General features: G+C 51.7%; 2 protein-coding genes across 11 annotated transcripts in view; one reads left to right on the top strand and one right to left on the bottom strand.

Annotated features, from left to right (window-relative positions):
* The first annotated feature begins 176 nt into the window (after nt 1–176).
* On the top strand, nt 177–5,866 carry LOC129333040 (fucolectin-1-like). 2 transcript variants are annotated; one of them, XM_054984348.1, is made up of 4 exons: nt 177–251; nt 1,406–1,491; nt 3,873–4,170; nt 4,555–5,866. In XM_054984348.1, exons 2-4 carry the CDS (start codon nt 1,407–1,409, stop codon nt 4,706–4,708), a joined length of 537 nt encoding a protein of 178 aa, XP_054840323.1. In that variant the 5' UTR covers nt 177–251; nt 1,406; the 3' UTR covers nt 4,709–5,866. The 2 variants fall into 2 exon arrangements, with proteins under 2 accessions (XP_054840323.1, XP_054840324.1); XM_054984349.1 differs by having other exon boundaries at nt 187–346.
* Nucleotides 5,867–10,380: 4,514 nt separating this feature from the next.
* The window catches only part of GPT (glutamic--pyruvic transaminase), a 29,006-nt gene continuing 14,564 nt past the window's right edge, over nt 10,381–24,822 (bottom strand). For 8 of the 9 annotated variants that reach the window (XM_054984971.1, XM_054984969.1, XM_054984974.1 and 5 more), the window contains 10 exons: nt 22,474–22,563; nt 22,204–22,312; nt 20,105–20,238; nt 16,374–16,617; nt 15,038–15,117; nt 14,713–14,849; nt 14,103–14,277; nt 12,209–12,364; nt 10,961–11,073; nt 10,381–10,636 (listed from right to left, as the gene is read on the bottom strand). In XM_054984971.1, coding sequence (XP_054840946.1) covers nt 10,546–10,636; nt 10,961–11,073; nt 12,209–12,364; nt 14,103–14,277; nt 14,713–14,849; nt 15,038–15,117; nt 16,374–16,617; nt 20,105–20,238; nt 22,204–22,312; nt 22,474–22,563 — 1,329 coding nt within the window. In that variant the 3' untranslated portion in view covers nt 10,381–10,545. The remainder of the gene's footprint in view (nt 10,637–10,960; nt 11,074–12,208; nt 12,365–14,102; nt 14,278–14,712; nt 14,850–15,037; nt 15,118–16,373; nt 16,618–20,104; nt 20,239–22,203; nt 22,313–22,473; nt 22,564–24,822) is intronic. The other variant, XM_054984968.1, reaches the window with a different exon arrangement.

Below are 24,822 nucleotides of genomic sequence, written 5' to 3'. Positions count from 1 at the left end.
CACATGGACTCAGGAAAGTATGTTTGTCTTGGACAGGATGTGCTCAGAACACATCTGGAAAAGACACTTGCAAGATCTAACTGAACTTGTGACCTGAGCATTGAAAGCACAGGAAATGTTTTCCTTGAAAAGTGGACCATCTAGCCACGGGAAGCTCAGAGCAAAGCAGGGTGGGAGCAGCCCGGCCGAAAGAGACCCATCCCCAGAAACACAGCTTCTTTCCGTGCTCCCCCACCACAGCAGGAGCCAAGGTAGGCAAAGCCCTGGGTGCTGGCTTCCTCTCTGCCATCGTGAGGAGACTCTCAGCCTCTGCCGTGACCAGCTGGCCACCCTATAACGTCAACAGGTATCTTTAATTCCTGTGGATGAGGCGATACTACTTGTTTTGTATGTTTCTACTGGATCATTTGCAGCAGCCAGCATCACCTGCTATTGTGCTTAATAAGCCGGTTTGATTCGTTATCTAACAGAGAGAGAGAGAGACCTCAATGAGAGTGGAGGTGAGATGACGGCAGAGGGGTGGCTTGGCAGCCCCCAAATCTACTTTCCTCAGCTAAAGGCGAGTCTGCTCTGGCTGCCACTCTTGTGGGAGGACAATGAGCATGCAACCTCCCAGCATCTTGAGCTCCAGCAGCCCTCTTGGGATTGCTCTTGGTGCTGCCGCCCACCACTCTTTCTCCGAAGCCCCCAAGTCAGGAAGGGTGGGGACCGTTGGCACAGGACAGCAGCTGGCAATGGTGCTGTCAGCCTGGCCTTGGTGATGGGTGCAGGAATCCGGGGTTTTGGACGGGGCTGTAAAACAGTCAAAGGGGGGGGACTCGGGGGGGGGTGGAGGTGGGCTGCCACCCTTTGAAAGAAAGAAAGAACAGGAGGGAACGTTTTCTGTGACACTAATAAATGTATGAATGGGCTACAGCTTTGTAGGAGACAGTCAACACCTCCTCAGTTTGGGTGCTGGGTGGGTTGGACTGGCACCTGGCCAAAATCAATGCGCCGTCTCAACTGTGGCGCTTCATCTAGAAGTTATCTTGCACTCAAATCATTTGCTGCTTCGAAGGAGGTGGCCACTGCGTTGGCAATGGCAGTTCCGCACATGGGAGATTTTTCTCCACACTTTCCTCTGTCTTCCCCCCCCCCCAGCTTTTCTCTTCCACGTGTGCTTCACTTTGGCAGTCAGGGGTGTGGCCACCATTCCTGCCATGGCAGCTCACCCACCCCTTTTTATTCTTGGTTCTTTTCTTCACACGTGCACAATAGTGCTAATAACCGTTCTATTAAAATTGGAAGTGTCAATGGATCACTACAGAGAAGGGAAGCAGCCTCTGTACGGCGGGGGGGGGGGGGCAACCGCGGGGCTCCATCAGCAGTGGCTCCCTCTCATGGCGGTCTCCTCCCCCCCTTGCAGGATGCTCCTCGTCTGGACTGGGCTGCTGGCCCTGGGGCTGCTGGCAGGGCGTGGGGAGGCCCAGAGCTGCACGCAAGCATACGGAGGTAAGGAATAGGGAGTGGTGGACAAGGCGGGCTGGCCTCCGAGCCACCCAAGTCATGGTCCAGTGAAGGGCCTCTGGTCCTCCCCCAAATGGACATGGTGTGTTGAGCCGCGAAGGATCCTGATGTCGCAAAGTGAGAATTTCCTCCATCCACACAGCTCCTGTTTCCCCACAATCCAGTGCAAAGCACAAAAGGGGCCCAACTAAAGAGTTAGCAATAACCCCGCCAAGACGTACCAGGTGCCTGTCTTGGCCTGTTGAAGCCCCATCCCAGCTGACGACATAAAGGCAGGGAGGTGGCGGCCGTTTGCTTGCCCGAGACGTCCTGATGGCGCAGGACTCCAGTGCTTAGCAATCGCACCGGTGGAGTTCCCCAGGTGGGAAGAGAAGAGGGCAGCCATGAGAAAGCCGGCCTTTGACGCAACGTCCATACAAGTGATGTCACTGACCCCGTGCCAGGTGGCTATCAAGAGGGGACAGTGTGAAGGAAGGAAGGAAAAGGGGACAGGGCAGGACCGCTTGGAGGGACACTATTGGTACGTCGGCATTACGCTCTAGCACTATAGTGCTACTTAGGCATTTCAAATTTAAATAGGATTGCCTCTATTGCATGTGCATGAAGAACAAAAAAAAAGTGTTTTTTATTTATGGTCCGCCTTTCTCACTGAGACTCAAGGTGGATTGCACAGTGTGAGAGTAGTACAGCCAGTATCAAGGGGGCTACCAAGAGAAGACTGCACCATGTCTGTGCATCCCCTAGGGACGCCATTCTGCAGTGACGATCAGAAACATGGGACAGGGCGAAGCCAGATTACGGACCCAGTATGGACCCAGTATGGACCCAGTATGGACCCAGTCTTCCCCCACTCTCTATATACGCCCTCATTTCAAAAGCCCAGAATGCCGTCTCTAGAAAAGATCAAATGCAAGGAACAGTCTAGCCAGGATCTCTCATGCCAGCAAAATAACTCCTTTTGTTCAAACGCTCTTTATGGGCTTTTGGGTGGCCCTGAGAAATGGAAAAATGGCCGGCCAGTTGATCCTACTAGCACTTAACTTTACAGAGTGTTCATTTCCAAGGAAATATTTAGGAATTTCCCAACTTCAGGTTGGGAAATTCCTAAATATTTGGAAACAGCGCTTGGGAGGGTGGAGTGTGGAGAGGGGAGGAGCCTCAGTTGAGTATAATGCTACAGATTCCACCCCCATCAAAGAGCTATGAAGCTACCAGGCACAGGTCAAAAAAGTCACCCACATTCCGTGGCCCTGGCATTCGTTGACTTTTGCCTTTTGATTCCTGCCAGAGTGACCACTCCATGCACTCCCATTTAGAAAATTCAGCCTCTAGAACTAATGTGCCCTGGCCTGGATAGCCCAGGTGAGCCCGATCTCGTCAGATCTCAGAAGCTAAGCAGGGTCGGCCTTGGTTAGTAATTGGATGGGAGGCCTCCAAAGAAGTGGAAGGTTGCAGAGGCAGGCAATGGCAAACCACCTCTGATAGTCTCTTGCCATGAAACCCCCACCAGGGGTCACCATAAGTCAGCTATGACTTGAGGGCTCTTTCCACCACAGAACCCATCCACGGGCTGCTTCTGGGGGCAGGGTGGGGCTGGGACGGGAGGGAGAGACAGACCGCCTGCTCTTACTCTGCTGCAAGGCGAAAAGGACATGCAGGGGAGGAGGGGCTGTGTTTATATTCTGTCATCACCACCAAGCACTGGAAGTTAACCCCTGGGAGATCCCGAACCCCCACCCCACACGGCTCCCCTAATTTCTGACCAGGTACCGAAGGGGGTAAAGCATATAGGTTGGTAGGGAGATGACCAGCTTCCCAAGTGGTCACATGCACATTGTGATACGTTTCCCCTTGAGAAGTGGCTGCCTGTGTTTTCCTCGAGGTTTCTGCCCCTCCATTCTTCCCCATTCCCCTCCCCAGCCCCTCCTGCTTTGCAAAGGCTGAGCTTATGGGCTCTTGTGTCTCCCCCCGCCCCCCGAGATGCAGGAAGGAGACTGGCCCACCACTCGGGTTGGCCTCTCATGCTCTCTTCCATGCTCCAACCCTCCCCTTGCCCCGTGACTCCCCAGAAAGGGAGTGCCTCTGCTGCTCTGCATAGCCTCCAAAGGTGCAGGCCCCCCTCCCCCGTTCTTGTCTAGCAAAGTTTCAGGTGGGTCGTTATGTTGGTCTGCAGTAGAAGAGCAAGAATCAAGTCCAGTAGCACCTTAAAGACCGCCAAGATTTCAAGGGTCAAGCTCCTTCGAAAGGGGGTGTCTCTGTTGCTTTGCAGGTCCCCCCAAAGGCACAGGTGTCCCCCGTTCTTGCCTAGCAAAAGCAATGGACCCTGACCACTTCGCTCCCCTCCTTTTCTCATGCTCCGACTCTAGGTCCCAACTTGGCCAGAGGGCGGCCAACCTCTCAGTCCTCCACATATACGCACACTGATGGGATCTCTGGGATATCAGGCTATGCGGTGGATGGGAACTGTGACGGGCGGTGGATAGCCCGCTCCTGCACTCACACCAATGATGAGGTCAATCCGTGGTGGTCAGTGGACTTGGGCAGAGAATACGCCATCTCCCTCGTGGTGGTAAAAATCCGGCAGGACTGCTGCGGAGACAGAACCCAGGGGGCCACGATCCACGTGGGAGACCACACGGGTGACTTTAGCAAAAGCAGCTTCACGTAAGTCGCACATATGTCACATTTGCTCCCCCACCCTTTCCCACAACAATTTTAGCTCAGATACATAATTTGGAAGTCCCCAACATTTCAAGGCATATTTTTAAGTGGAATGGGGATTCTAGTCCACATTAGGTGCTGTGAACAGGGGTTGTGTAAGTGAGTGATAGGTGTCTCGATCCATTCCGGACCGGGTGTCTGTGTGTCAACCAACAGAGCATCCTATGAGAAGTTCTAGCACATTGATGACCAACTACATAAGAAACAACTCTTAGTCACAGTGACTACAACAGGAGAAATTCCTAGCTTTACATTCCCCCATTCCTGAAGATTGATTCATCCCGAATTCATGCCACTGCATGGCTGACCCTTTTTCTCCCCCAACAGCTGTGGGACCATTACAGACCTCCAGGACGGATCTCTCAGTACCATTCTGTGCAATGGAGCCATGGGCCGTTACATAACCATCGTCATCCCTGGCCGGGTAACCGTCCTGTCTCTAGGTGAAGTGGAGGTCCACGGCACCAATTCACCACGTTAGTGCTAGAGATCACAGCCCTGTGTTTTGTGTGTGGACTCTTATGATGGCTCTCCAATCAGCTTCCTGGGTGCTCCCTCCAAGCAATTTTCTTTGGATGTCTTCTGCTGTTTGACAGGCCGTGCTCACTAAATCTGGCTGTGAGTTTTCCAGTGACCAAGAAATACGGTTAGTGGCCAGGCAAGGCTTGGGAATTCAGAGACTCCACTTCGCTCTTTGATCGCCATAATAACCACAGAGAGGTTGCCTTGCTGTTCTGTGACAGCAAAAACAATCCAGAAAGCACCTTAAAAACAAATAGAACTTTATTCCAATGTCTTCATCTTTTGGCGGACTAGAGGCCACTGCTTCTCTCTCAGCCACAGAAGGTGCTGCTAGAGGTTAAGGTGCCACCGGATTCCTCTTCAGTCTTATTCTCTCCAGTGACATCTCACTCAGAGACCACCACATTCAACATGCCTGCTCCCTGCCCCAGTATTAATCCAACACTTATGATTCACAACACCTTCAGATTATATTCCTAGACAAGGACTGCCACCCTTTGGGGGTTAAGGCTCTATAACTGGCAGCCTGGCCATGTTTGGGTGGTTTAATTTCTTCTGGATCCATCCTAGAATAAGTTTGCCAATTAGCATTTTGTAGTAGGTATAAACTTTCTATGGATACCTGCTGGTTGCATTTCCACACGCCTTAACATTTAGCCTTGACGTTTACAATGTCGCCATGCTGCTGAGTTTTGACAAAGTCAACGTCTTTAAAGGTGGGTAACCAGGCTGGTCTGCAGTAGCAGAACAAGAGTCAAGTCTAGTTGTACCCTAGAGACCAACAAGATGTTCAGGGAGTGCGCTGTTGGGAGTTAAAGCTTCTTTCTAATTGGTCTCTTAGGTGTGTCTGGACTCTAATCAATGTCTTTACTTTACTTTACTTTAATTGAATTTTTATACCGCCCATCTCCCAAAGGACTCAGGGCGGTGTACAGCAAAGATAAAACATACAAATATAAAACAATAAGAATATAAAATATAAACATATTAAATAATTTAACTCAGAAGAGGACAACTCAATTAAAACACATTTAGGCCAGCCCCGCTTGTTGGAATAATAGCTTCTCAAGGGCACTCTCTGTGTTTCTCTCCTGCCCAGAAGAGTGAGGAAGTCCTTAAAGATTTTAGCATGCTTTTTAATTCTGTTGCAGTAATATAGATTTAAGCACTTTGCAGGAAGCAAGACTAAGCAGGGGTCATTTCGTAGAAAAAGAGCTGGAGGGACTCATTAGTATAACTCATTAGCATAACTCATTAGCATATGCTACACCACTTGACATCACCAGAAGTGTGTCATTAGCATAACTGATTTGCATGTGCCACACCTCCTGACATCACCTATCCTGCCTGTTTTGGACCCAATCCTGCCCATTCAGGGCCAAAATTGGGCCCAAAATGGCAAAAGGGGCTGAAAATGGCCAAAAAGGGGCCCAAAATGGTCAAGATCGGGCCGCTGCTGAGCGGGAGAGTGATCCACCACCCGTCAGAGGCCCGATCTGGGCCGTTCTGGCCCCAATCCAGTCTGAAATGGGCCCAATATGGCCGAGAGTCAGGTGGGCAGGGGCACCTGACATGTGACCTCTTTGAGGAACTGCCAGAACTGCGTTCCTGTGCATTCCCCCTTGAAATGAGCTCTGATACTAAGTAATATACAGTAGTACATTTGTATTCTAGGTGAACTTCTAATCTTTGCATGAACTGTCGGTGTTTTTTTTCAGAATGTCAGGTAACTATAACAGGTGCTGTTTTCATCTTTGACAGTCAATTAAAAATAGGGGACTCTATCTAGATTAACGTTCCTCTATCAGAGAATAGACCAATGGTGATCTACCAACTTAACTCTTTCCGTCATTTCTCACAGATTTATAGTTTTGTTTTGCACGTTGGGTATAACGCCATTTTTTGGCCAAATAGAAGGTTATACACTAGAAATTATGAATCTTTATGAAGCATCAAACCAATCATAGTTTGTTTATGCCATCATATGAAAAAGATCTTAGATATTAGCATAACATAACTTATAAAACATGCAAATTCAAATCATATGTTCGAGTTCTGATCAGAAGAAATCTCATGAGAATCTAGGCGAGAATTTGATCTGTGCATTGCCGTGCATTTCATAGAAACTTTGATTATTTAAAACTTAGAGCTTATTAGGAAATGTTAGCAAACCTATGGCCTTTCTGTGTTCTGTTTTTGTAGGATTTATATTAATAACTAAATATATATTGATAACTTGCTTCATTAAGAAACTAGAGTGTAATTCCTAAAAAAAGAAATAAACTCTAGAAAGGTGTCTGTGTACTTTGATGAGAAGCATTGCAAAAAGGACTCTAATGAATAATGTGCTGATAAGCAGAACTTGTTCAAAGAACAATCTTGTTTGACAGGCCTTACTAATTGCTGAAAGCTATCCAAGAGTAAAAAATAAATCTTTCTTTTGAGATAGTAGGATCTTTAGTAAGGTGCAGATAAGAGTCCATTACAATTCCATATCGTTTATCTTTAATAAATATTTTGTTTGATGCAACAGATGTTTAATTGTCATGAGATTGCAATCTGCATGATTCACTTTTTTGTTTGGACCTGATTTTAAAACTGCCGGCACGTGGAGACTGGATTGTTTAAGATCTCTGAACTTTTCTTCAACTTCTGTCTTGGGATAGACTGGGGGCAGTTCTTCGCTTTTCTTCGTTCGGCTTTATTTGCTTTCTCATTGGGAGCCATCAATTAAGTGAAAGGGGGGATCCTACGGAGAGAAGACGGCGGCTGGGGGAAGGAGCTGGCTCCTCAGGGCCAGGTCCCCTGTGCCACCCAAAGTGTTTGGCAGCCCTTCTCTTGCAGTTGGGTTGCATCTGCGGAAGCTTCCTGACCATTTTCTGACCATTTGGAAGCTTTGACGGGCTTCTTACCAGAAGATTTTTCAGCAACTTTGCCAATAATGTGCTTGCCAATAATACAAAAACTGCATGGCTTGGCTGAGGGAGAAAAAGCCATTGCAAGGACTACCAGAAGAGCCAAGAGTTTTCAAAAGGCACTTATTCCCAGCTGTTCTGGGACCCCTTTGGGGGACCCCGATGCTAGCGCAAGGTCCGGGAAGTCCCAGATGGCTAAGCTCAGCTTTTGGAAGCTCTTGCTCAGGGAAGGCAGAATCACCAAAGAGGAATGATGAAAACTTGGAAAAGAGATGTAATTGGGAAAGAATGAAAGTTTCCTTGTGTTGTTGCAAGAACCTTCACCTAGGATGACAAGACACAGTTTGCTAATGGTTAACCAAATCTGTTATCTTAACTTTGGGCTCGTCTTCAGCACTTCCATTGTCTTTCCAGTCCAAGTGGCTCCTTCAGACGATTTGTGTTTACTTGCCCCAGGAATTGAACCCCTTTCTGGTCTGGGAGGCAAGGTGGTGCGCCTGGGATTGGACGTGGCCAGATTGGCCGGGGATAAGGGGCAGCGAATGTCTCCAGGGGTTTGGAACAGGAAGGATAGCCACTGGCCAGGACGTGAGACGGAACCAGGCCTGTGTGGCAAAGGGCGTGTGTGCATGTGCACAAAAGGGGCTGGAATGAGCTTGGCCTCCCTGTGGGTCGGCTTCCACACTCCACCAAATTCCCATGAGCACAACAAATCTGTTGCATTTGGGAACAAAACTATTACTCAAACACCAGAATGCTCCATCGCTTCCACTTCTTCCAAAGATCCAGAGGAGTAGGCCGTGTTTGTCTGTAGTTGCAAAATAGAAAAGAGTCCAGTAACACCTTTAAGACTAACCAACTTTATTGTAGCATAAGCTTTTGAGAACCACAGCTCTCTTCATCAAATGCATCTGACGAAGAGAGCTGTGGTTCTCAAAAGCTTATGCTACAATAAAGTTGGTTAGTCTTAAAGGTGCCACTGAACTCCCTCCAAAGGTAGCTGACCTACTGGAAGCAATTCCATCACTCCTTGGGCTAGCGGGACGGGAGACTGGCCTTGGAGCCTCTTGAGCAGAGGCCTGCCTTCTCCTGCCACTCGTGCAGCCGCAGGAGGAGATGAGCGGCCTATCCTGTGTCACTTCTCTTGCGCGAAGTGACACTTCCAGATCACCGTTTCAGGCCCCCTGCGCTCTCTGACTCCCCAGTTGCAGTGCAGAGAGGTTCTCAGGCTCTACAACAAGCCCCCCCCCCACTCCCCCCTGTTCCACTGCCTCCCTCTAGGCAACTGCACAGTGCCCAAAAGTGAACAGAGTATCTTTTAAGTAGGAGTCTCGGTTCCGTGGTGCCCGTTATTTGTGTAGAATCCCTCTATGCAACGGCAGAGAGCAAAACTCCCAGGCGCAAGAGGAGCACCGATGCTCCAGCCATTCTCCTGGGACCCCCCCAGAAGCACAGCCATCAGAAGCTTCAGCTCTTCCTCCCAAAGAGAGCAGGACGTGGTGCCCAAGAACGAGGGTGCCCAAGAACGAGCTGCTGCCCAGCTCTCCTCTTACTGGCTAAACATGGGTCAAGCCGGGACTCCGAGCTTCCGTTTCCTGCTGCGTTTCCCCACCCCACTCCCTTCTCCTACACAGCCTCCAGGGCCAGACGGGGGGCAGGGTGTGGGAACCCTGCAGAGAAGAGAGCCCTCCTGGCATTCATTCAAGTGGCCTTTATTGATCCTCCAGTGCCCCGCATAGAGGCACACCCAACTGGGTTGGCCTTGGATCCATGTTAAGAAACCCTTCAGGCACAGGCGCAGCAATGCCACCCCCCCAGCTGCTGGGGGACTCCTCCCACCAAACCCCGTGCCCTGGCATACAGCGCGGAGCCCCTCCTCTGCCCCCTTGCTCTGATGGCAAGTCTGTGCAGGGAGTTTGGGAGTGGGAGCCAGGAGAGATTGGCCGGCTAAGGAAGAACCGTCATCCACAGAGATCCTGGTGCCACTCCCCACCCATGAGAGAAGCCTCGAAGGCCAAATGAGGTGAGGGGAGACCAGCTCCGGGCTGAGCTTCCTGGCCCTCCTCCGCCCACCCAGGCTCTTCTTAGCATTGGCGCAGGAGCCCTGGCAGGATCATAGGAACACTGGGGCGGGGGGCTCAGTGTAGAGCCTCTGCTTTGCACACAGGAGGCCCCCGGTTCAATCCCCAGCAGCATCTCCTGTTGCAAGGATCTCAGGGAGCCCTAGGGTTGCCAGCTCCAGTCTGGGAAATAATTGGAAATTTGGAGATACAGCCTAGGGAGGGGAGGGTTTAGGGAAGCCAGGGGCCTCAGTGGGGTGCAATGCCATACAGTCCACCTTTTAAAGCAGCCATTTTCTCTTCTCTGTTGCCTGGAGATCAGTTATAATTCTGGGAGGTTTCCAGGCCCTACCTGGAAGTTGGCAACACTGGTGGGGGGGCAGTACTGGGAAAGCCCTTTCCTTGGCAGAGAGCCTGGAGAGGTGGAGAAAAGGGTACTTAGACCTGAGATGTCCTAAGGCAGCTTCATGCGTTCATTTGTTCACCCTGGATTCAGTGTACACCCCAAGACAGAACTACCTACTAGCCAGGGGTGTGAAGGACGGGGCGGGAAGAGGTCCTCCGTCTCACTCTCAGGAGGCCTGAGCTGAAGGAAGCTGCCCCAACGTCCAGGTGATGCCTTGGGGGTAAAGAGTCCAGCCAGTTGGCACTTGCCGTCTGCTTGCCACCGTCTTTTATTGCTCGGCCTTGGTGAGTGTGACAATGGCAGGATGAGAGGGCCGCTGGAAGGGGACTGTGGAGAGGGGGCCGTCTCCCCTCCACCCCGTCTTCTCCCCTGCACCCACCGCCTTTCCCACCACCCAGTGCTGGAGGTCTGCAGGTTAGGAATACTCCTGGATGAACTTGACATGGAACTGGCACATCTTCTGCAGCAGAATCTGGAGTTTCTCCAAGGGTGGCAAAATGGTCATTCTAGGGGGGAAGAAGAGCAACCAGCCAGCCATTCAGAGCCAGCCAGCGAGCCAACAGACCCAGCCCGCCCAACACGCCCTGCCAGAGGCAGTCCCACCCAGCCAGCGTTGCAACTTCCTCCCCAGATCAGCCCAAGCCATCCAAGGGCCAGAGTAGTAAAATGGTTAGTGTTAGGTTAGGGTCTGGGAGACCCAGGTTCGAATCTCTGCCCTGATGTGGAAGCTTAAGGCTGAATGAGCTCCGGCCAGCCACTGTCTCAGCCTACAGGGCGGCTGTTGGGAGCTGCAGTTGGAGTTAACCCCAGGGGGCCAGGGGAAGTGTTACCTGAAGTGATAGGTGCCCTCCTTTTGCCCAAAGCCGCTCCCCGGCACAATGCAGATGCCCGTCTCCTCTAGCAGCTGGCGGCAGAAAAACATGTCTGGGGCCTGGCCTTGTGCCTGTGGGAGAGAAGTGCCTTAGTTGCCCACAGGAGCTGGTGGGACAATGTCCATCTCAGTTACGGGGAGGGGGCTGTCGCTGCCTGGCAACCTGAACCCAGCGAGGCCCGAGGATAATTTCTGATTTCACAGGCCCTGAAGAAACCAACGAGCCCAGCTCAGAGCTGAGACCTGGTCAGCAGTGCCGATCCACACGTGAAGGATCAGCAGAATCCTGATCGACGCTCCCGGTTATGCACTTGCACCCATGTGCACAACTGATCTGGGGAATCTCAAGGGCTGGTTCATGCACACACGAGCAATTTCTTCCCACTCAGGGCTTGGAAGCCGAACTTATGAGCTGTCTTCAGCAAAAAGTGTCCTGGGTCAGTAGCCCCCTCCCATAGCCCCTGAATGCTGCTCACCCCCCTGCTTGTCTCTCGTTCAAGGGGATTGCACCCACTGGCTCCCAGCAGTTGCATACACACACGTGCTAGCCACTGATCCATGCCACACCCACCAATAGGGTAATATCCGTGTTTACAAGAGGTACCCGTGGCCTGGAGATCAGCTGTTATTCCGGCAGATCTCCAGCCACCGCCTGAAGTTTAGCAAGAGCAACCCAACCCATCCACCCATTGTCTCTAATATGCACACATCCAGCCACCTACTGTGACAATCTCTTTGGCATTTGGGTGGGGCTGCGTAATTGGCGTTGCCACATTCATACAGAAAGATGACTGAGCCCGGCAGACCTTTGGCCCATCTGATAGGTTGCAGCAGGGCTTTTTTTCTGGGGAAAGAGGTGGTGGAACTCAGTGGGTTGCCCTAGGAGAAATGGTCACATGGCTGGTGGCCCCACCCCCGATCTCCAGACAGATCTCCAGATCTGTCTGGAGATGAGGGGGCAGGGCCACCAGCCATGTGACCATTTTCAAGAGGTTCCGGAATTCGTTCCACCGCGTTCCTGCTGAAAAAAAGCCCTGGGTTGCAGCGTTCCAAGGTCTTGGGCAGGCACTTTCCCAGCCCTTGTGGGAGATTCTATAGACCAAAAGTTCTCCCCACCCCAGACCAGCTCTGTCCCTTCTCCTGGTCACTCCAGGAAAAAGATCTTCATGGAATGGGGCTCAGGAGGTGGCTGGAAGGGCCACCTTACCTGTGCAGCTTTCACGGCCCGAGGAGGTAGATGGATACGGGGGAAGGCGTACATGGCTCCCTGCACTGGATTGCAGTGGAACCCGGGGGCTTGGCGGAAGGTCTCTTCTGTGAGCCGGGCCTTCTCGGCTAGGGCGCTCAGCACTGCCTGCTTTTCCTGCAGGAAGAGACCAGAAGGTCGGATCATGGAGGACAAGCTTTCTTCCACAAGCTGGACCAAACCCACCAAGGGCCCGTTCAGGAAAAAAAATTGGCAGCAGTGGGAGGTGGATGGATTCTATCTCGGATATACAATCCTATTTTAAATATTTTCCCACTGCACCTTTGTTTTTCTTCTCTTCCTGGAATGCATCTGGACCAAGTTCTCTTTGCTGCATGACACCTGCGAAATTGCTTCATCATTAGCACAACTCGGTGTCTCAAATTGGGGCCCGATATTATTAATATGACTATTAAGAAAATGTCTGTTCTGTTGTTGGGCCATTAAAATGACATTCAAGGCCGCTTACGACCCACAGAATTCATTATCTCGCCTGCCTTATCTCCTTAGATTACAGGCAGAGAACAAAGCAACAGCTAAGCTGCAAGGACACAACTTAGAATAGTCCAGTTAACAAAAGGAGCACAGACTGAAATAGGCAAGTTACAGATTTAAAAGCACTCAAGATTTAAAATATTCAAGAATGAAAACACAGAGCATCACCAAACACACAAGGGTAGAGCCACGTCTGATGGAAAAGTTCGGCCTCCCCTAAGTGCTATCTGGAATAAGACTGCCTTATGTGCCTTCCCTAAATGTAGCAAATAATAAAAATCCATAAGCAGCAAACCTTTAAAAAACAGCACAATAGAAAAGATTCAAACATGGATAGAAGCATATAGAAAATAGCATCAACAGTAAAGATGGCTTGCTTACAGCAACGATTCTCCTTGGACCTTTCTTTGCCTCTGCCAAGGCACAAGTATTTCCTGTGGCAATACAGCATCCAGAGGGCAAGTTTTCTCCCACTATCCTTGTTCACTACCCCACCCTGTGCCAGTGGAGGGATTTTTATGACAGATCATTAGAGCACTTGAAAAAGTAAGTCCGCAGCCCTTTTTGTTGCAGATACATGCCTTTCCCCTTGTATCTTCACAATGAAAAGGGCTAGAGATATTTTTTAAATGAATGTTGAAAATTCAGAAGAGCTAGCCAACAGATTGTTATAACACTATGGTGATATGTAAATTGCTGATATTTTTTTTTAAAGCCTGAAAAAGCAACCATGGGGGGAGGCGGAGGCAAGGATAATGATGCAATGTCAACAGAACCTCTGAAAACACACAGCTTCCCATCTACATAACATCCAGTGGTGCCCTGATCATGATCTTTCTAAAAAGATCCTATCGAACCCAGTTTTGGAAAGTCTACAACAATGTAGGAGGGGCACAGAAGTGGATGATTCGGAGGTGATGTTACGTGAGCAGAGTAGGGCGTAGCATGCAGAGCCCATTCCACTCTGAAGTCTGGCGCTGCTGCACGAGGCATTCCTACTTACCTGCCTCCAAGGGAAAGAAGGTAGGATTGTAAGTCTGAGAAGGTTCAGTCAGCTGGGACCACTGCTTGTCAGTGAAACCACCCCCAGCGGTCCAGCTGACATCCGCCAATTGCACTCCGACCCTGCCCTTCCTCTGAGGAACTCAGGGCAGCACACATCATTCCTCCCTCCCCATTTGATCTCCACAACAACCCTGTGAGGTAGGTTAAGCTGAGAAAGAGCTACCGGCCCAAGGTCACCGGGCACTCTTCTTAGCTGAATGGGGATTTGAATCGAGGTCCCCCCAGTCCAGCAGGCACCACTGACCTGGCTGTGCCACCTCTCCTCCATATGCCCAGGCAGCCCTATTTTGTTTACCTGGTTGAAACGTTCGTAGGAAGGGTCTCCAGGCTGGGGCCGGTTCACCACCGCATCAAGGAGGATCTGCCCGGTCACTGGCGGGCACAAGCGCACAGAGACCAGCTTCGTCAGCTGCTCCTGGACGGCCGGGTCCATGTTGATCACCTCCATGTAACCGCCACGAAAACCACACCTGGCAACACAAGGGAGTGAGGGAGGAGCCCAGGGGTCAAGGCAACCCTTTGGGGAAAGGGACAGCGGGAAGGCAAACATTAAAGGGTCCTCCTCGCTATTCTTGGCTGGAGGGGGTGGGGGGACTCCAAGGTCAGAGAAAGGTCCCAAAGAAGCCTCCCTCTTCCAGGGGTGCCTCAGGCAGCCCCTCCCCAGGGAACCCTTTGCAGACATTCAAAAGGTGGATATGACAAACATGCAAAGGGGACCGCAGCAGCCCTCACCCTGAACTGGCCGGGCCTTCTGCTCCGAGCCTGCCTGGGCTCCTCAAGGCCCGATGCATGTGTGGAGGGTGAGGCCAGCCACCCCGGTCCCCCCTCTCCCACCACGCGCCCGCTGCTCTCGCATCCAGAACCTCTGCCCAGGGCTCTCGTGGAAGGAGAAGCAGATGACTCACTCGCCCATGAAGCACTTGGAGATGGAGTGGAAAGAGGCCAGCTCCACCGCCCCCGAGTACTTGGGTCCCATCTCAAAGAGGACTTTCTTGAAGGAGTGGAACTGGGACCCTTCTGCATAAATGTTGTCTTGATAAACCTGCGGGAGAAAGAGCCAGTCGGGGCTGGGGCGAGGGCAGAGAGGCAAGGGCTGGGCCTCTGGAACCGGACCAGGAAGCCGCCAGGGCTCCAAGCACAGGCGCACCCCCAGGTCCAGCCCTCCACAGTCGGCCCCAGCCCCTTCCTATGCCCCGTTCCTCAGCCAGGCCAAATGGGGACAGGGCTCACCTCGTCAGCCAGGAGGAAGAGCTGCTCCTCCCAAGCAAAGTGGATGACGTCTTCGATGCATTTGCGGCTCTGGACCTGCCCTGGGGTGGGGGGGAGATAAAGAGATGTTGGTGGAGGAGGGTTGCTGTTCTCCCGTGGGGGCGGGGGATTACCCGCTCCCACCCTCTGCGCCCCCACCTCCACTCACCTGGCGGGCGGGGGGGGAGGCGAGAGGCCTCCTGGACACACTCGCAGGTGGCGCGATATCATCATGCCCACCAGGTCTGATTTCATTGCACTGCCCCGGGAGCGTTCCCACTCCAGGAGGGTAAGGGGACCTAGCAACCCTATGGTGGAGACCTCTGGGGCCTTCATCTCTTTCCATGGGGAGGCACAGCTAGCCTGAGCTGGTGTGAGTCTCTCAGAGCCAAGCTACAAGTGATGCCTGACACAGGTTGGACACTTGGCAGCTTCCCTCAAGTTTTGATGGGAAATGTAGGCGTCCTGGTTTTACAGCTTGGATCTCCATTACAGCTGCAAGACCAGGACACCTACATTTCCCATCAAAACTTGAGGTAAGCTGACAAGTGTCCAACCTGTGTCAGGCATCACTTGTAGCTTGGCTCTCAGGGCCTGTTTACACAGTCACTTATCCTGGGACAGGAGCCCTTGAGCTCAGCCTCTGATGCCTTTCCCACATTCAGGGTGTTCATTGTAGTGCTGAAGTGAGTCCGAGGAAGGTCAACAACCTTCACGGGCTCTTCACTCACTCCTCGTTCACTCCAGGATAAATGAGCTTGTAAAGAAGAGCAGAATTGTCCTCTTTGGTGGGGGAAGAACAGAATCCCCTGCAGATACCGAGTGACTGTGAATGACCCAAGAAAGTAAGCAAGGGGAATTCTGCATTACTGCAGAATGAGGGGAATGTTTGGCTCCTGCTCTGGGAGAAGCAGCTGCCAGGCAGCCTCCAGGAGGAAGGCGGTGGGTGGCCCCTGGGACACGCAAGGGTGTTCCCTTGAGAGGGCAGCCTCCAGCTCTGCATTTGGGCCAGCAAGCCTGCTTTAATAAACCTCCCAGAAAATGAGCTCGGGTTGCCTTGATCACACCAACAAGCCCTGGGGCCATTTTGCCACAACGCCAACCCTCCTCAAAGAGGGAGCAGGCAGGGGGAGACAGGCAGAGCTTTCTCCTGCCTCTGGCCTGGAGGGGCGAAGCACGTCTTAGAGGGGAAAGGCTTCCACGCCATCGTACCCCTTGGGCCAGTTATTGGGGCCATATCTCAGAAGCTAAAGCATGACAGGATGATCAGAGCCCCAAGGGTGGCTCGTTCTCCCACCGCTCCGCACGGGGCACGTACCCGTTGGGTTTCCCGGGTTGATGATGCAAAGGGCACGCGGGTGGCAGCGCTTCCGGGCTTCGTGCAGCGCTCTCCGCAGCTCCCCCACGTTCAGGGCCCAGCAATTCTCCTCGTCCAGGTAGTAGTTGATCTGCACAGCATTCAGTTCTGCCAGCGCTGCCGAGTACAGGGGGTACTGGGGGATTGGGATGAGCACCCCAGTGCGGGAGCGCCCCTCCCCTGACACCAGCAGCTTCAGGATGGTCTGAGGGGCAGAGCAGGGGAAACAGAGAGTGGCTTCTTATTTCCTTTCATTGCTATCTATCTCCCACCTCACTCGCTCTCAGCACCCAAGGAGGTTCAGAACAATGGCATGTGGCCCAGACAGCCCTTACTAACACCCCTTTCTTCCTTGTTCCTTACCGTTACCAGCCTCCAGGAGGGGCCTAAAGATCTCCCAAAATTATAAGTAATCTCCATATTACAGAGATCAGTTCCCCTGGAGAAAGTAGCTGCTTTGGAGGGTGGACTCTCCCGGCTGTGGTCCCGACCCTCCCAAACTCTGCTCACCCCAGGCTCCACCTCCAAATCTCAAGGAATTTCCCAGCCCCGAGTCGGGGAAGGCGTCCCCCAAGCCTCTTTACCAGCAGTGTGGCAAGCCAGGCATGCCCAGCGGGGCTTCCCAAACTCTGCCATCATGTGGATAGATCAAGATGGGCAGCCGTGTTAGTCTGTCTGTAGCAGTAGTAAAGAGCAAGAGTCCAGTAGCACCAATAAGACTAAAAGAATTAATAGCAGGGTATGAGCTTTCGTGAGTCACAGCTCACTTCTTCAGATACAGCTAGAATGTGAGTCCATCTGTCCTTACATCTTAGAGAGTGGAGTGATTGCAGAAGCCGAATGACAATAGCCGGTGAATGACAATAGCAGGCGTGGTAGAATAGGGTGGGGTATGCAGAGGAGTAGTGGGTGTGGAGAAATCAGCATTGGTAATGAGACAGGAAGTCAATGTCTCCATTCAGTCCAGGTGGATGCATTGCCTTGAGCTTCCTTATCAGTTGCAATTCAGCTGTCTCTCTAGACCTGGTTTCCTAAGAAGAGCTGTGCTGGAACAGACTAGTTATCTATCTAGTCCAGCATCCCTTTCCCCCAACAGTGGGCAGCTCATTCCCCCAGAAGGCCCATATCACATGTACTCTAGATCAAGACGGGTAGCCACGTTAGTTTGTCTGTAGCAGTGGAAAAGAGCAAGAGTCCAGTAGCACCTATAAGACTAACAGAGTTTGTGGTAGGGTAGGAGCTTTCGTGAGCCACAGCTCACTTCTTCAGAGTCCATCTGTCCTTATATCTTGGAGCGTGGAGTGATTGCAGAAGCCGAATGTTAATAGCTGGAGAATGACGATGACAGGCGTGATTGAATAGGGTGGAGTAAGCAGAGGAGTGGTGGGTGTGGAGAAATCAGCATTGGTAATGAGACAGGAAGTCAATGTCTCCATTCAGTCCAGGTGGATGCATTGCCTTGAGCTTCCTTATCAGTTGCAATTCAGCTGTCTCTCTAGACCTGGTTTCCTAAGAAGAGCTGTGCTGGAACAGACTAGTTATCTATCTAGTCCAGCATCCCTTTCCCCCAACAGTGGGCAGCTCATTCCCCCAGAAGGTCCATATCACATGTACTCTAGATCAAGACGGGTAGCCACGTTAGTTTGTCTGTAGCAGTGGAAAAGAGCAAGAGTCCAGTAGCACCTATAAGACTAACAGAGTTTGTGGTAGGGTAGGAGCTTTCGTGAGCCACAGCTCACTTCTTCAGAGTCCATCTGTCCTTATATCTTGGAGCGTGGAGTGATTGCAGAAGCCGAATGTTAATAGCTGGAGAATGACGATGACAGGCGTGATTGAATAGGGTGGAGTAAGCAGAGGAGTGGTGGGTGTGGAGAAATCAGCACTGGTAATGAGACAGGCCTAAGTTTTGATTCAGTCCAGGTGGATGCATTGTCTTGGGCTTCATTATCAGTTGCAATTCAGCAGTCTCTCACGCCTGCCTTTGTCATTCACCGGTGATTGTCATTCGGCTTCTGTAATCCCTCCACTCTCCAAGATATAAAGACAGAGGGACTCACATTCTAGCTGTATCTGAAGACGTGAGCTGTGGCTCACGAAAGCTCCAACCCTACCACAAATTTTGTTAATCTTCTAGGTGCTAACTGGACTCTCGCTCTTTTCTTCTGCCATCATGTGGTGGTGCATTGCGTTCTGGGTCACCAGAATTGCTTCGGATTTATTTTCCTTCCGGCTGCTAAAAATTCTGAATGTCACCAAAAACAGATGCCGGTTTTTTTGACAGGGATTTTTAGAAGTAGGGAGAAGTCATCTCTCACATTTCTATCCTGCCCTTTCTCCAAGGAGCCAAAAGTACGGTGCAAAGCACTCTCAAAACCCTATGAAGTCAGGGAGGCAGTCTACGAGCCCCTTGCCTAGGTCACCAGCAATCTGGTTGGTCTCTAAGGTGCCACTGGACTCACATCCTGCTGTTCTACTGCAGACCAACACAGCTGCCTACCTGAAACCAGCAGGCTTTGTGGCTCAGTAAAGGTTTGGACCTGGTTCTCTCCAGTCACGCCCAGCACGTAAACAACTATAGCCGTACCAGCTCTCTCCAGCAGCATGGGTTCAGAATTCAGAATGTGTGTGTTTGAAAAGCCCTTTTTTAAAAACTAGGACATTTCTGCATCCGGAAAGCAAAGGATTTTGCTGAGTTGCTGGTTTCCACATTGAAACCAAGTCTCGGGGCTGTCCTGGCAAGCCCCCACTGGCAGCGCACGTGGCAGAGACTGGTACTGCTCCGTCTCCAGGGCCTTCCCTTCGAATGCCCTGGCAGCACACAGACCCTCATCCACTTCAGCCTTGACTGCCAAGAAGAGACACAAAAGGCACTTTGTGAAGCCACCCAAATGCCCAAAGCTGGCCACCAGCGGTTGGCCTCAAAGCTAGGGTTGCCACCTCCAGCTTGCGAAATTCCTGCAGATTGGGGGGCACAGCCTGCAAAGCGTGGAGTTTGGGGCTGGGAGTTCTGCAAGGAAGTGATGCCATTTCTTCCAGGGGAACAGATGTCTGTCGTTTAGAGATTAGGACCGTTTCCACACCCATCGGATAATGCACTTCCAATTCACTTCAGCAATCCTTTGGAAGTGGAATTTTTGTTTCACACGTGAAAACCCAGATCCAAATGATCACAAAGGAACATTGCAGGTGCATTCTGCAACATGTGTGGAAGCAGCCTATAGTTCTGGGCGGCTGGCAACCCTGCTCAGAGCAGCAGCAGCGCAGGGAGGGGCAGGCCTTGCGGGGCCATCGCAGCCTTCCAGGTGGCGCCTCATCACAGCCCACAGAGGCAGCCCTTGTCTTGAGCCTGGCCAGCCTCTTTCTGCTTCTACAGGCAGGACAAACATATCCCTGCACTCTGCTGTTCAAATCCTCTCCTATGCTCAGAGGATGTGGGTGAATGAGGGGGGGGGGTGCAATATACACAGTAGTTTTATCAGCACTGCTGAACCTCCCCAAATCTAATGTGTCCACAAAAATACATTTTCACAATTGCTATCTATTTCCTGGGGGATTCCATATCATTACTCTGGTTTTTGCCTGGATAGCAGAATTTCTAACCAACCAGCAAACCATTACTACCCCCCTTCCTTCTGCCCTCTCTGGTCTGCCACCAGCACCGCTCCATTCAACATGCACGGTGGTGTCTGTACCACAATAGCATCGCTGGCGCCTGTGGAAAGGAAGATGTTGTCTGGGTTGGATGGAATGCCCCCATCTCGATGCTCGATGAAGCTGGCCACGTCTTGGCGGATGAGTTCGATTCCAGGGCTGGCACTGTAGGCACCTAATAGTGGAGGGAGAAGAGAAGGTTACTGAACAGATGGTTGTGGTCATAGGCCATGTTGGACTCCTTTATATCATTAGTACATGGCACACTGAAAGGGCTCCAAATGGTATTATTAATTACAATAATATAATAATTCTGTATCCCTGATCCGGATAGCCCAGGCTAGCCTCATCTTGTTGGATCACGGTCAGCCCTGGCTAGTACGTGGGTGGGAGCCCACCAAAGAAATCCGAGGTTGCCACATAGAGTCAGGCAATGGAAAAACAACTCGGAACGTCTCTTGCCTTGAAAACCCTATGATGTTGCCATCATTGGGCTGTGACTTGATGGCAGAAAAAATGTATAGATCTTTTGCAACATGAAGTGTCTCATTCGTCTTTGTGTGCATGTATACAACAGCCCGGTGAGCCACCTGAGCAGAAAGGACCGGCAAGAGATTTGTCCCTCCCCCATTATGTGCCCGGCAGACTCAGGGCAACGTTCACTTCTCTGTCCTATCAGCAGCGGCTTGATCCAACTATATTCTAAGGGGTGCCAAGGGACCTGGGAGGGGTGCCCCACAATTCTGTGCAGTGCTGCAAACAGGCAAGGGCTACACGTGATCCAAGAATTGTGCCCCATTCCAAGGGAATCTGAGACACACTTCTCACGGCACAGAGACTGGGGAGGAAGGGGGAACCAGCTAGCAAGAAGTCAAGGACCAAACCTGCCCCCAAGGGACCAGACTGAGCCATTGTCCCCAGTCACCAAAATGGCTACAGCCTATTCGCACATTACAGAGCACATAGGCTGAGCCTGGGGCCCTCCCCTGTGTCAAAGGTAACACAATCACATGCGAGCTGTGAGTTCTCCTCAATTACTGCATCTGCAGTGCCAGGTTAGGATCAAGACTGCAGTGCACGGGGAGAAGGCGCTTCAGTCTCCTCCCCCCGCCCAGGCCACTTTCCCTCGGTGGTGCCATTGAGCTGCTAGGTAAACCCATGTGTACCTTAGGGGTCAAGGGGGTTTCCCCAAATAGCACTCCTGGAAAATGGTGCCGTGGGAAAGCCGAAGCCCTTTCACCACGCACACTCCTAATCTGGCACTGCATGGGCAGGAACTGAGAAGAACCCAAGGCTCATACATGACTATGAGTCTTTCGGCACGCAGTGCCTCAGCGCATGTTCATCAAATGTAGGGAGATGCACTGTTAGCCAGGAATGGTAGTTTAAAAAGACAGCGCCTGCAGAGATCGCTCCACAGAGGGTTTGTTCATTTCATCTTTGCCCCCCCCCCCCGAAGGCTCTGTCAATTTCACCTCCCCAGCCTAAAACTGTGTGGGATGGCAACCAGAGGGCCGCGAGGAAGGGAAATGGGCTGGAGCTGCCTAACAGAGCTGGGCTTGGACCTGGAGAGGTTCTAACGGGCTGAAGTTTCCCTTCTGGCATTTCACAGCCCCTTCACACAGCTCCAGTGTAGAGCAAAGCCTTTGCCCTGCCGCTGGCTGTGCCTTTTAAAACTACCCTTCCCGGCTACCGTTGCACCTCCTGACCCGTGTTCTTCACATGTCGGATGTCTTGTTTAGAGAGACTCTATCTTAGGCCTGATCCCGTGTGCAGACCCAGAGCCAGCCTGTGTCCCTGGTAATGTGAGAAGCCGTATGAGTGAGCACGGCATGCTTGCTGGAGCTGTGGCTCTCGGGATCGTGTCCACTTCGTGGGAAGCGCCATAACCCAGCCTGGCACTTAGGCCTGGAACTCGAACGGGGAATTCAGACTAACTTTGATGTGGGCAGTGGGTTGCATGCAACCTAACTGGGCCCGTCTTTCCCCCATCACTTCTAGCTCAAGAAGGGTTCCTGTGCAGCCTTTGGGCCAACGGAGAGCAATCAGGTCTTGCCAGGGGGAGAGGCACGTGGCTCCAGGGGAGGGGAAGGTGAAAACACGAATGCCGGAGGAAAGGAGGGGGAGGGAGGATACTCACCAACGCTGTGCCCCCCACACGCATCCAACAGCCTCCGGGCCTTCTGCTTAGCATCCTCTGGAAAGTTAGGGTCGTCCAACAGCTCCGGGTACATACAGAGGGCAGAGACCTGCAGGGGAGAACGCTGCTGAGGCTCCTGTCCTGCCTTGATATTCAGCCCTCCACCCCCAGCAGGGCTCCGTGTGTTGCATTGTGAACAATCTCAGATGTTCACTGTGTCCCCCCCCCCCGAACACACACACACACACCCTCAAAGCCCCGAGATCATACCTGGCGCAGAAAAGTGATGGGCTTCTGCCCCATGGCGTGGGCATCGCCAATATTGGCTCTAATCACCTCTGTGAAAGGTTTCTTCACCCCCTGGGAAGAGAGAGGCAAACACCAGTGATGCCCCTCAACCCCCTGCTGGAAGAGAGAAGGAAGCCTCCCCCACAGCTCCTGCCCCACCCCTCCACCACAACACGCCACGCCCCACGGAGAGTCATGTCAGCTGATGGAAACCAGGTGGCCCCCACAAGCAGCCAAACCGAGGCTGGACGGGGTGGGGGTCTGAGCTCTCTGCCCAGGACTGGGATTCGGGGCTCAGAACGAGGGTTACCAGCCTTCAGGTGGGTCCTCCAGAGATCAGCTCCCCTGCAGAAAATGGCAGCTGTGGAGGACGGTCTTTAGGACATCACATCGCTGTTGAGCTCCCTTCCCTTTCTACCCTCCCCGGGCTCAAGTCAGATCTCCAGGAATCCCCCAACCTGGAGCTGGCAGCCCTACTTGTAACCCACTTCAATATTCCTTTGCCAGTTTGGGAAGCAGACGCCTGACCACCCGACAGACCCAGGCCTTGTCCAGTGGGGCTGCAGCTTGACTTTTGCCCCCTTCTGCCCAGGACCACCAACCCACCGAGACCCTCCTCCACTGGAGCTGAACTAGTAGGCAGGGCTTAGAGTGGTACCTGCTGCTACTGACCAGCTGCCAGTAGAGGGGCTACACCCCGCCCCCCCCCGGCACTTAGCTTACGGATGGATGAAATTTAGCAAGTGCAGGTTGTGATCTGTGAGCAAAGCTTTGCCTGATGAATTTCTGCCTTTCTGCCCCTATCTGGAGATGCCAAAGGATGTCAGAGGACCCTTGGAAGGCAAAGCAGGCATTCTGCTACTGAGCTATGGACCCCCCCCTTCCCCCATGCTCCTGGGTCCTCAGGGCCTACAGCTAGAACCAGAGAATTGCACTTCCTGGGATCTTTTCCTACCTACCCCCCCCAATCTTTATGCTGAGAAAAAAATCAAATCTTGACCTTCTGCCTTGCATTGACTGATAAAAGCTCAGCACCACGGCAAGAAAAAGGGGCTGCTACTCCATTCCTGCTTTGCTCTGCAAAGCCCCTGCAGGATTTCCCTTCTTCCGGCTAGAGGGAGAGGTCACGTCCTCTCTTCTTCCAGCGGGGCTAACCTCTTTGTGCATGCACACACTCCACCAGCTGGGAGGGATAGTGCCCTGTGGCGCGCCCCCTCACAGGGCCCTGAAGGGCAGGAAGAGGCAAGAGAGCCAACTCGGTGCTCAGAGAATGTTAATGAGGCTTATGGAGGTGGATTTGGCCCCTAGTGGCTAGAAGGGTGCCGTTATGCCTGGTGGAGGAGGAGCTGTGTGGGTCTGACCCACCAGAAACAACCCACGGGGAAGACCACAAGAAGAGCCCAGCAGGAACCAAGAGTGGAGCTCTTTCTAATACAAGGTTTTCCCACTCGGAGATGGATAGCATGAAAAGTCTGAAGGGTTTTCAGTTTTTCAGATACACAAACTGGGAAATTTGGAGGAATGCTGGAAAAAAATGGAATGAGTGAAATGAAAGACCAGCTTTTACTCAAAATGTATAATATGAAAAAATGTTGTGAAAGACAATCTACAGCATTAGATAATGATAACTCCTATAATGTAGATACACAACATTTTAAAGAGCTTTTTGCTAAAATGTAAATAATTTTGGCAACAATTAATATTCTATAATGTGTTTAATGGTAATACGGTTCAGTGTTCCAGTATTATAAATTTCAACTTACCCATATCCAAACATGTTAGTAATCTTGCCTATGGTAACTGTATGGGAGCGTTTCTGTTCAAATACATATTCCTTTGTCTTCTGCAAAATTTGTTTTTTACCATCGCTTTTTATTTTTTCCTTCCTCCCAGGTGGCAAAAATTAAGATACATGTGCGATGGTAGCGTTGGGCACAGCAGTTTGCAAGCGTCTCAATTCCTGGGTCTACTTGCAGTGTTCTTATCGGAACCACCAAGTGGTTGATACCCCTGACCGTGACCCATCTCAATCTAGTTCCAGACCTAGGTTTGGCACCGACATGGCTGGGATGACCTTCCTTTAAAGTTGGGTCAGGGGGCGGGCATCCCTTTTGATACTGTTTGATCTAAAAGCGACCTTTGACACAATTGACCACGCCATTCTTATCCATCAACTGGAATGAAGAACTGGATAACGGGAACAGCCCTGGGGGGGCTTCGGATACAGAGAGTTTCCACCAAAGGTGCAGAATTAATGGGGTGTCGTGTGTCCTGCAGAGATCCTCAGGGATTTATCCTCTCATTAAGGATGAGAGACAGATAGACAAGTCC

The sequence above is a fragment of the Eublepharis macularius genome, chromosome 7 (assembly GCF_028583425.1).
Source record: "Eublepharis macularius isolate TG4126 chromosome 7, MPM_Emac_v1.0, whole genome shotgun sequence".
NCBI classification, from domain to species: Eukaryota; Metazoa; Chordata; class Lepidosauria; order Squamata; family Eublepharidae; genus Eublepharis; species Eublepharis macularius.
Note: the sequence above shows the minus strand (reverse complement) of the source record. Positions and strands in the feature narration are given on the sequence as shown.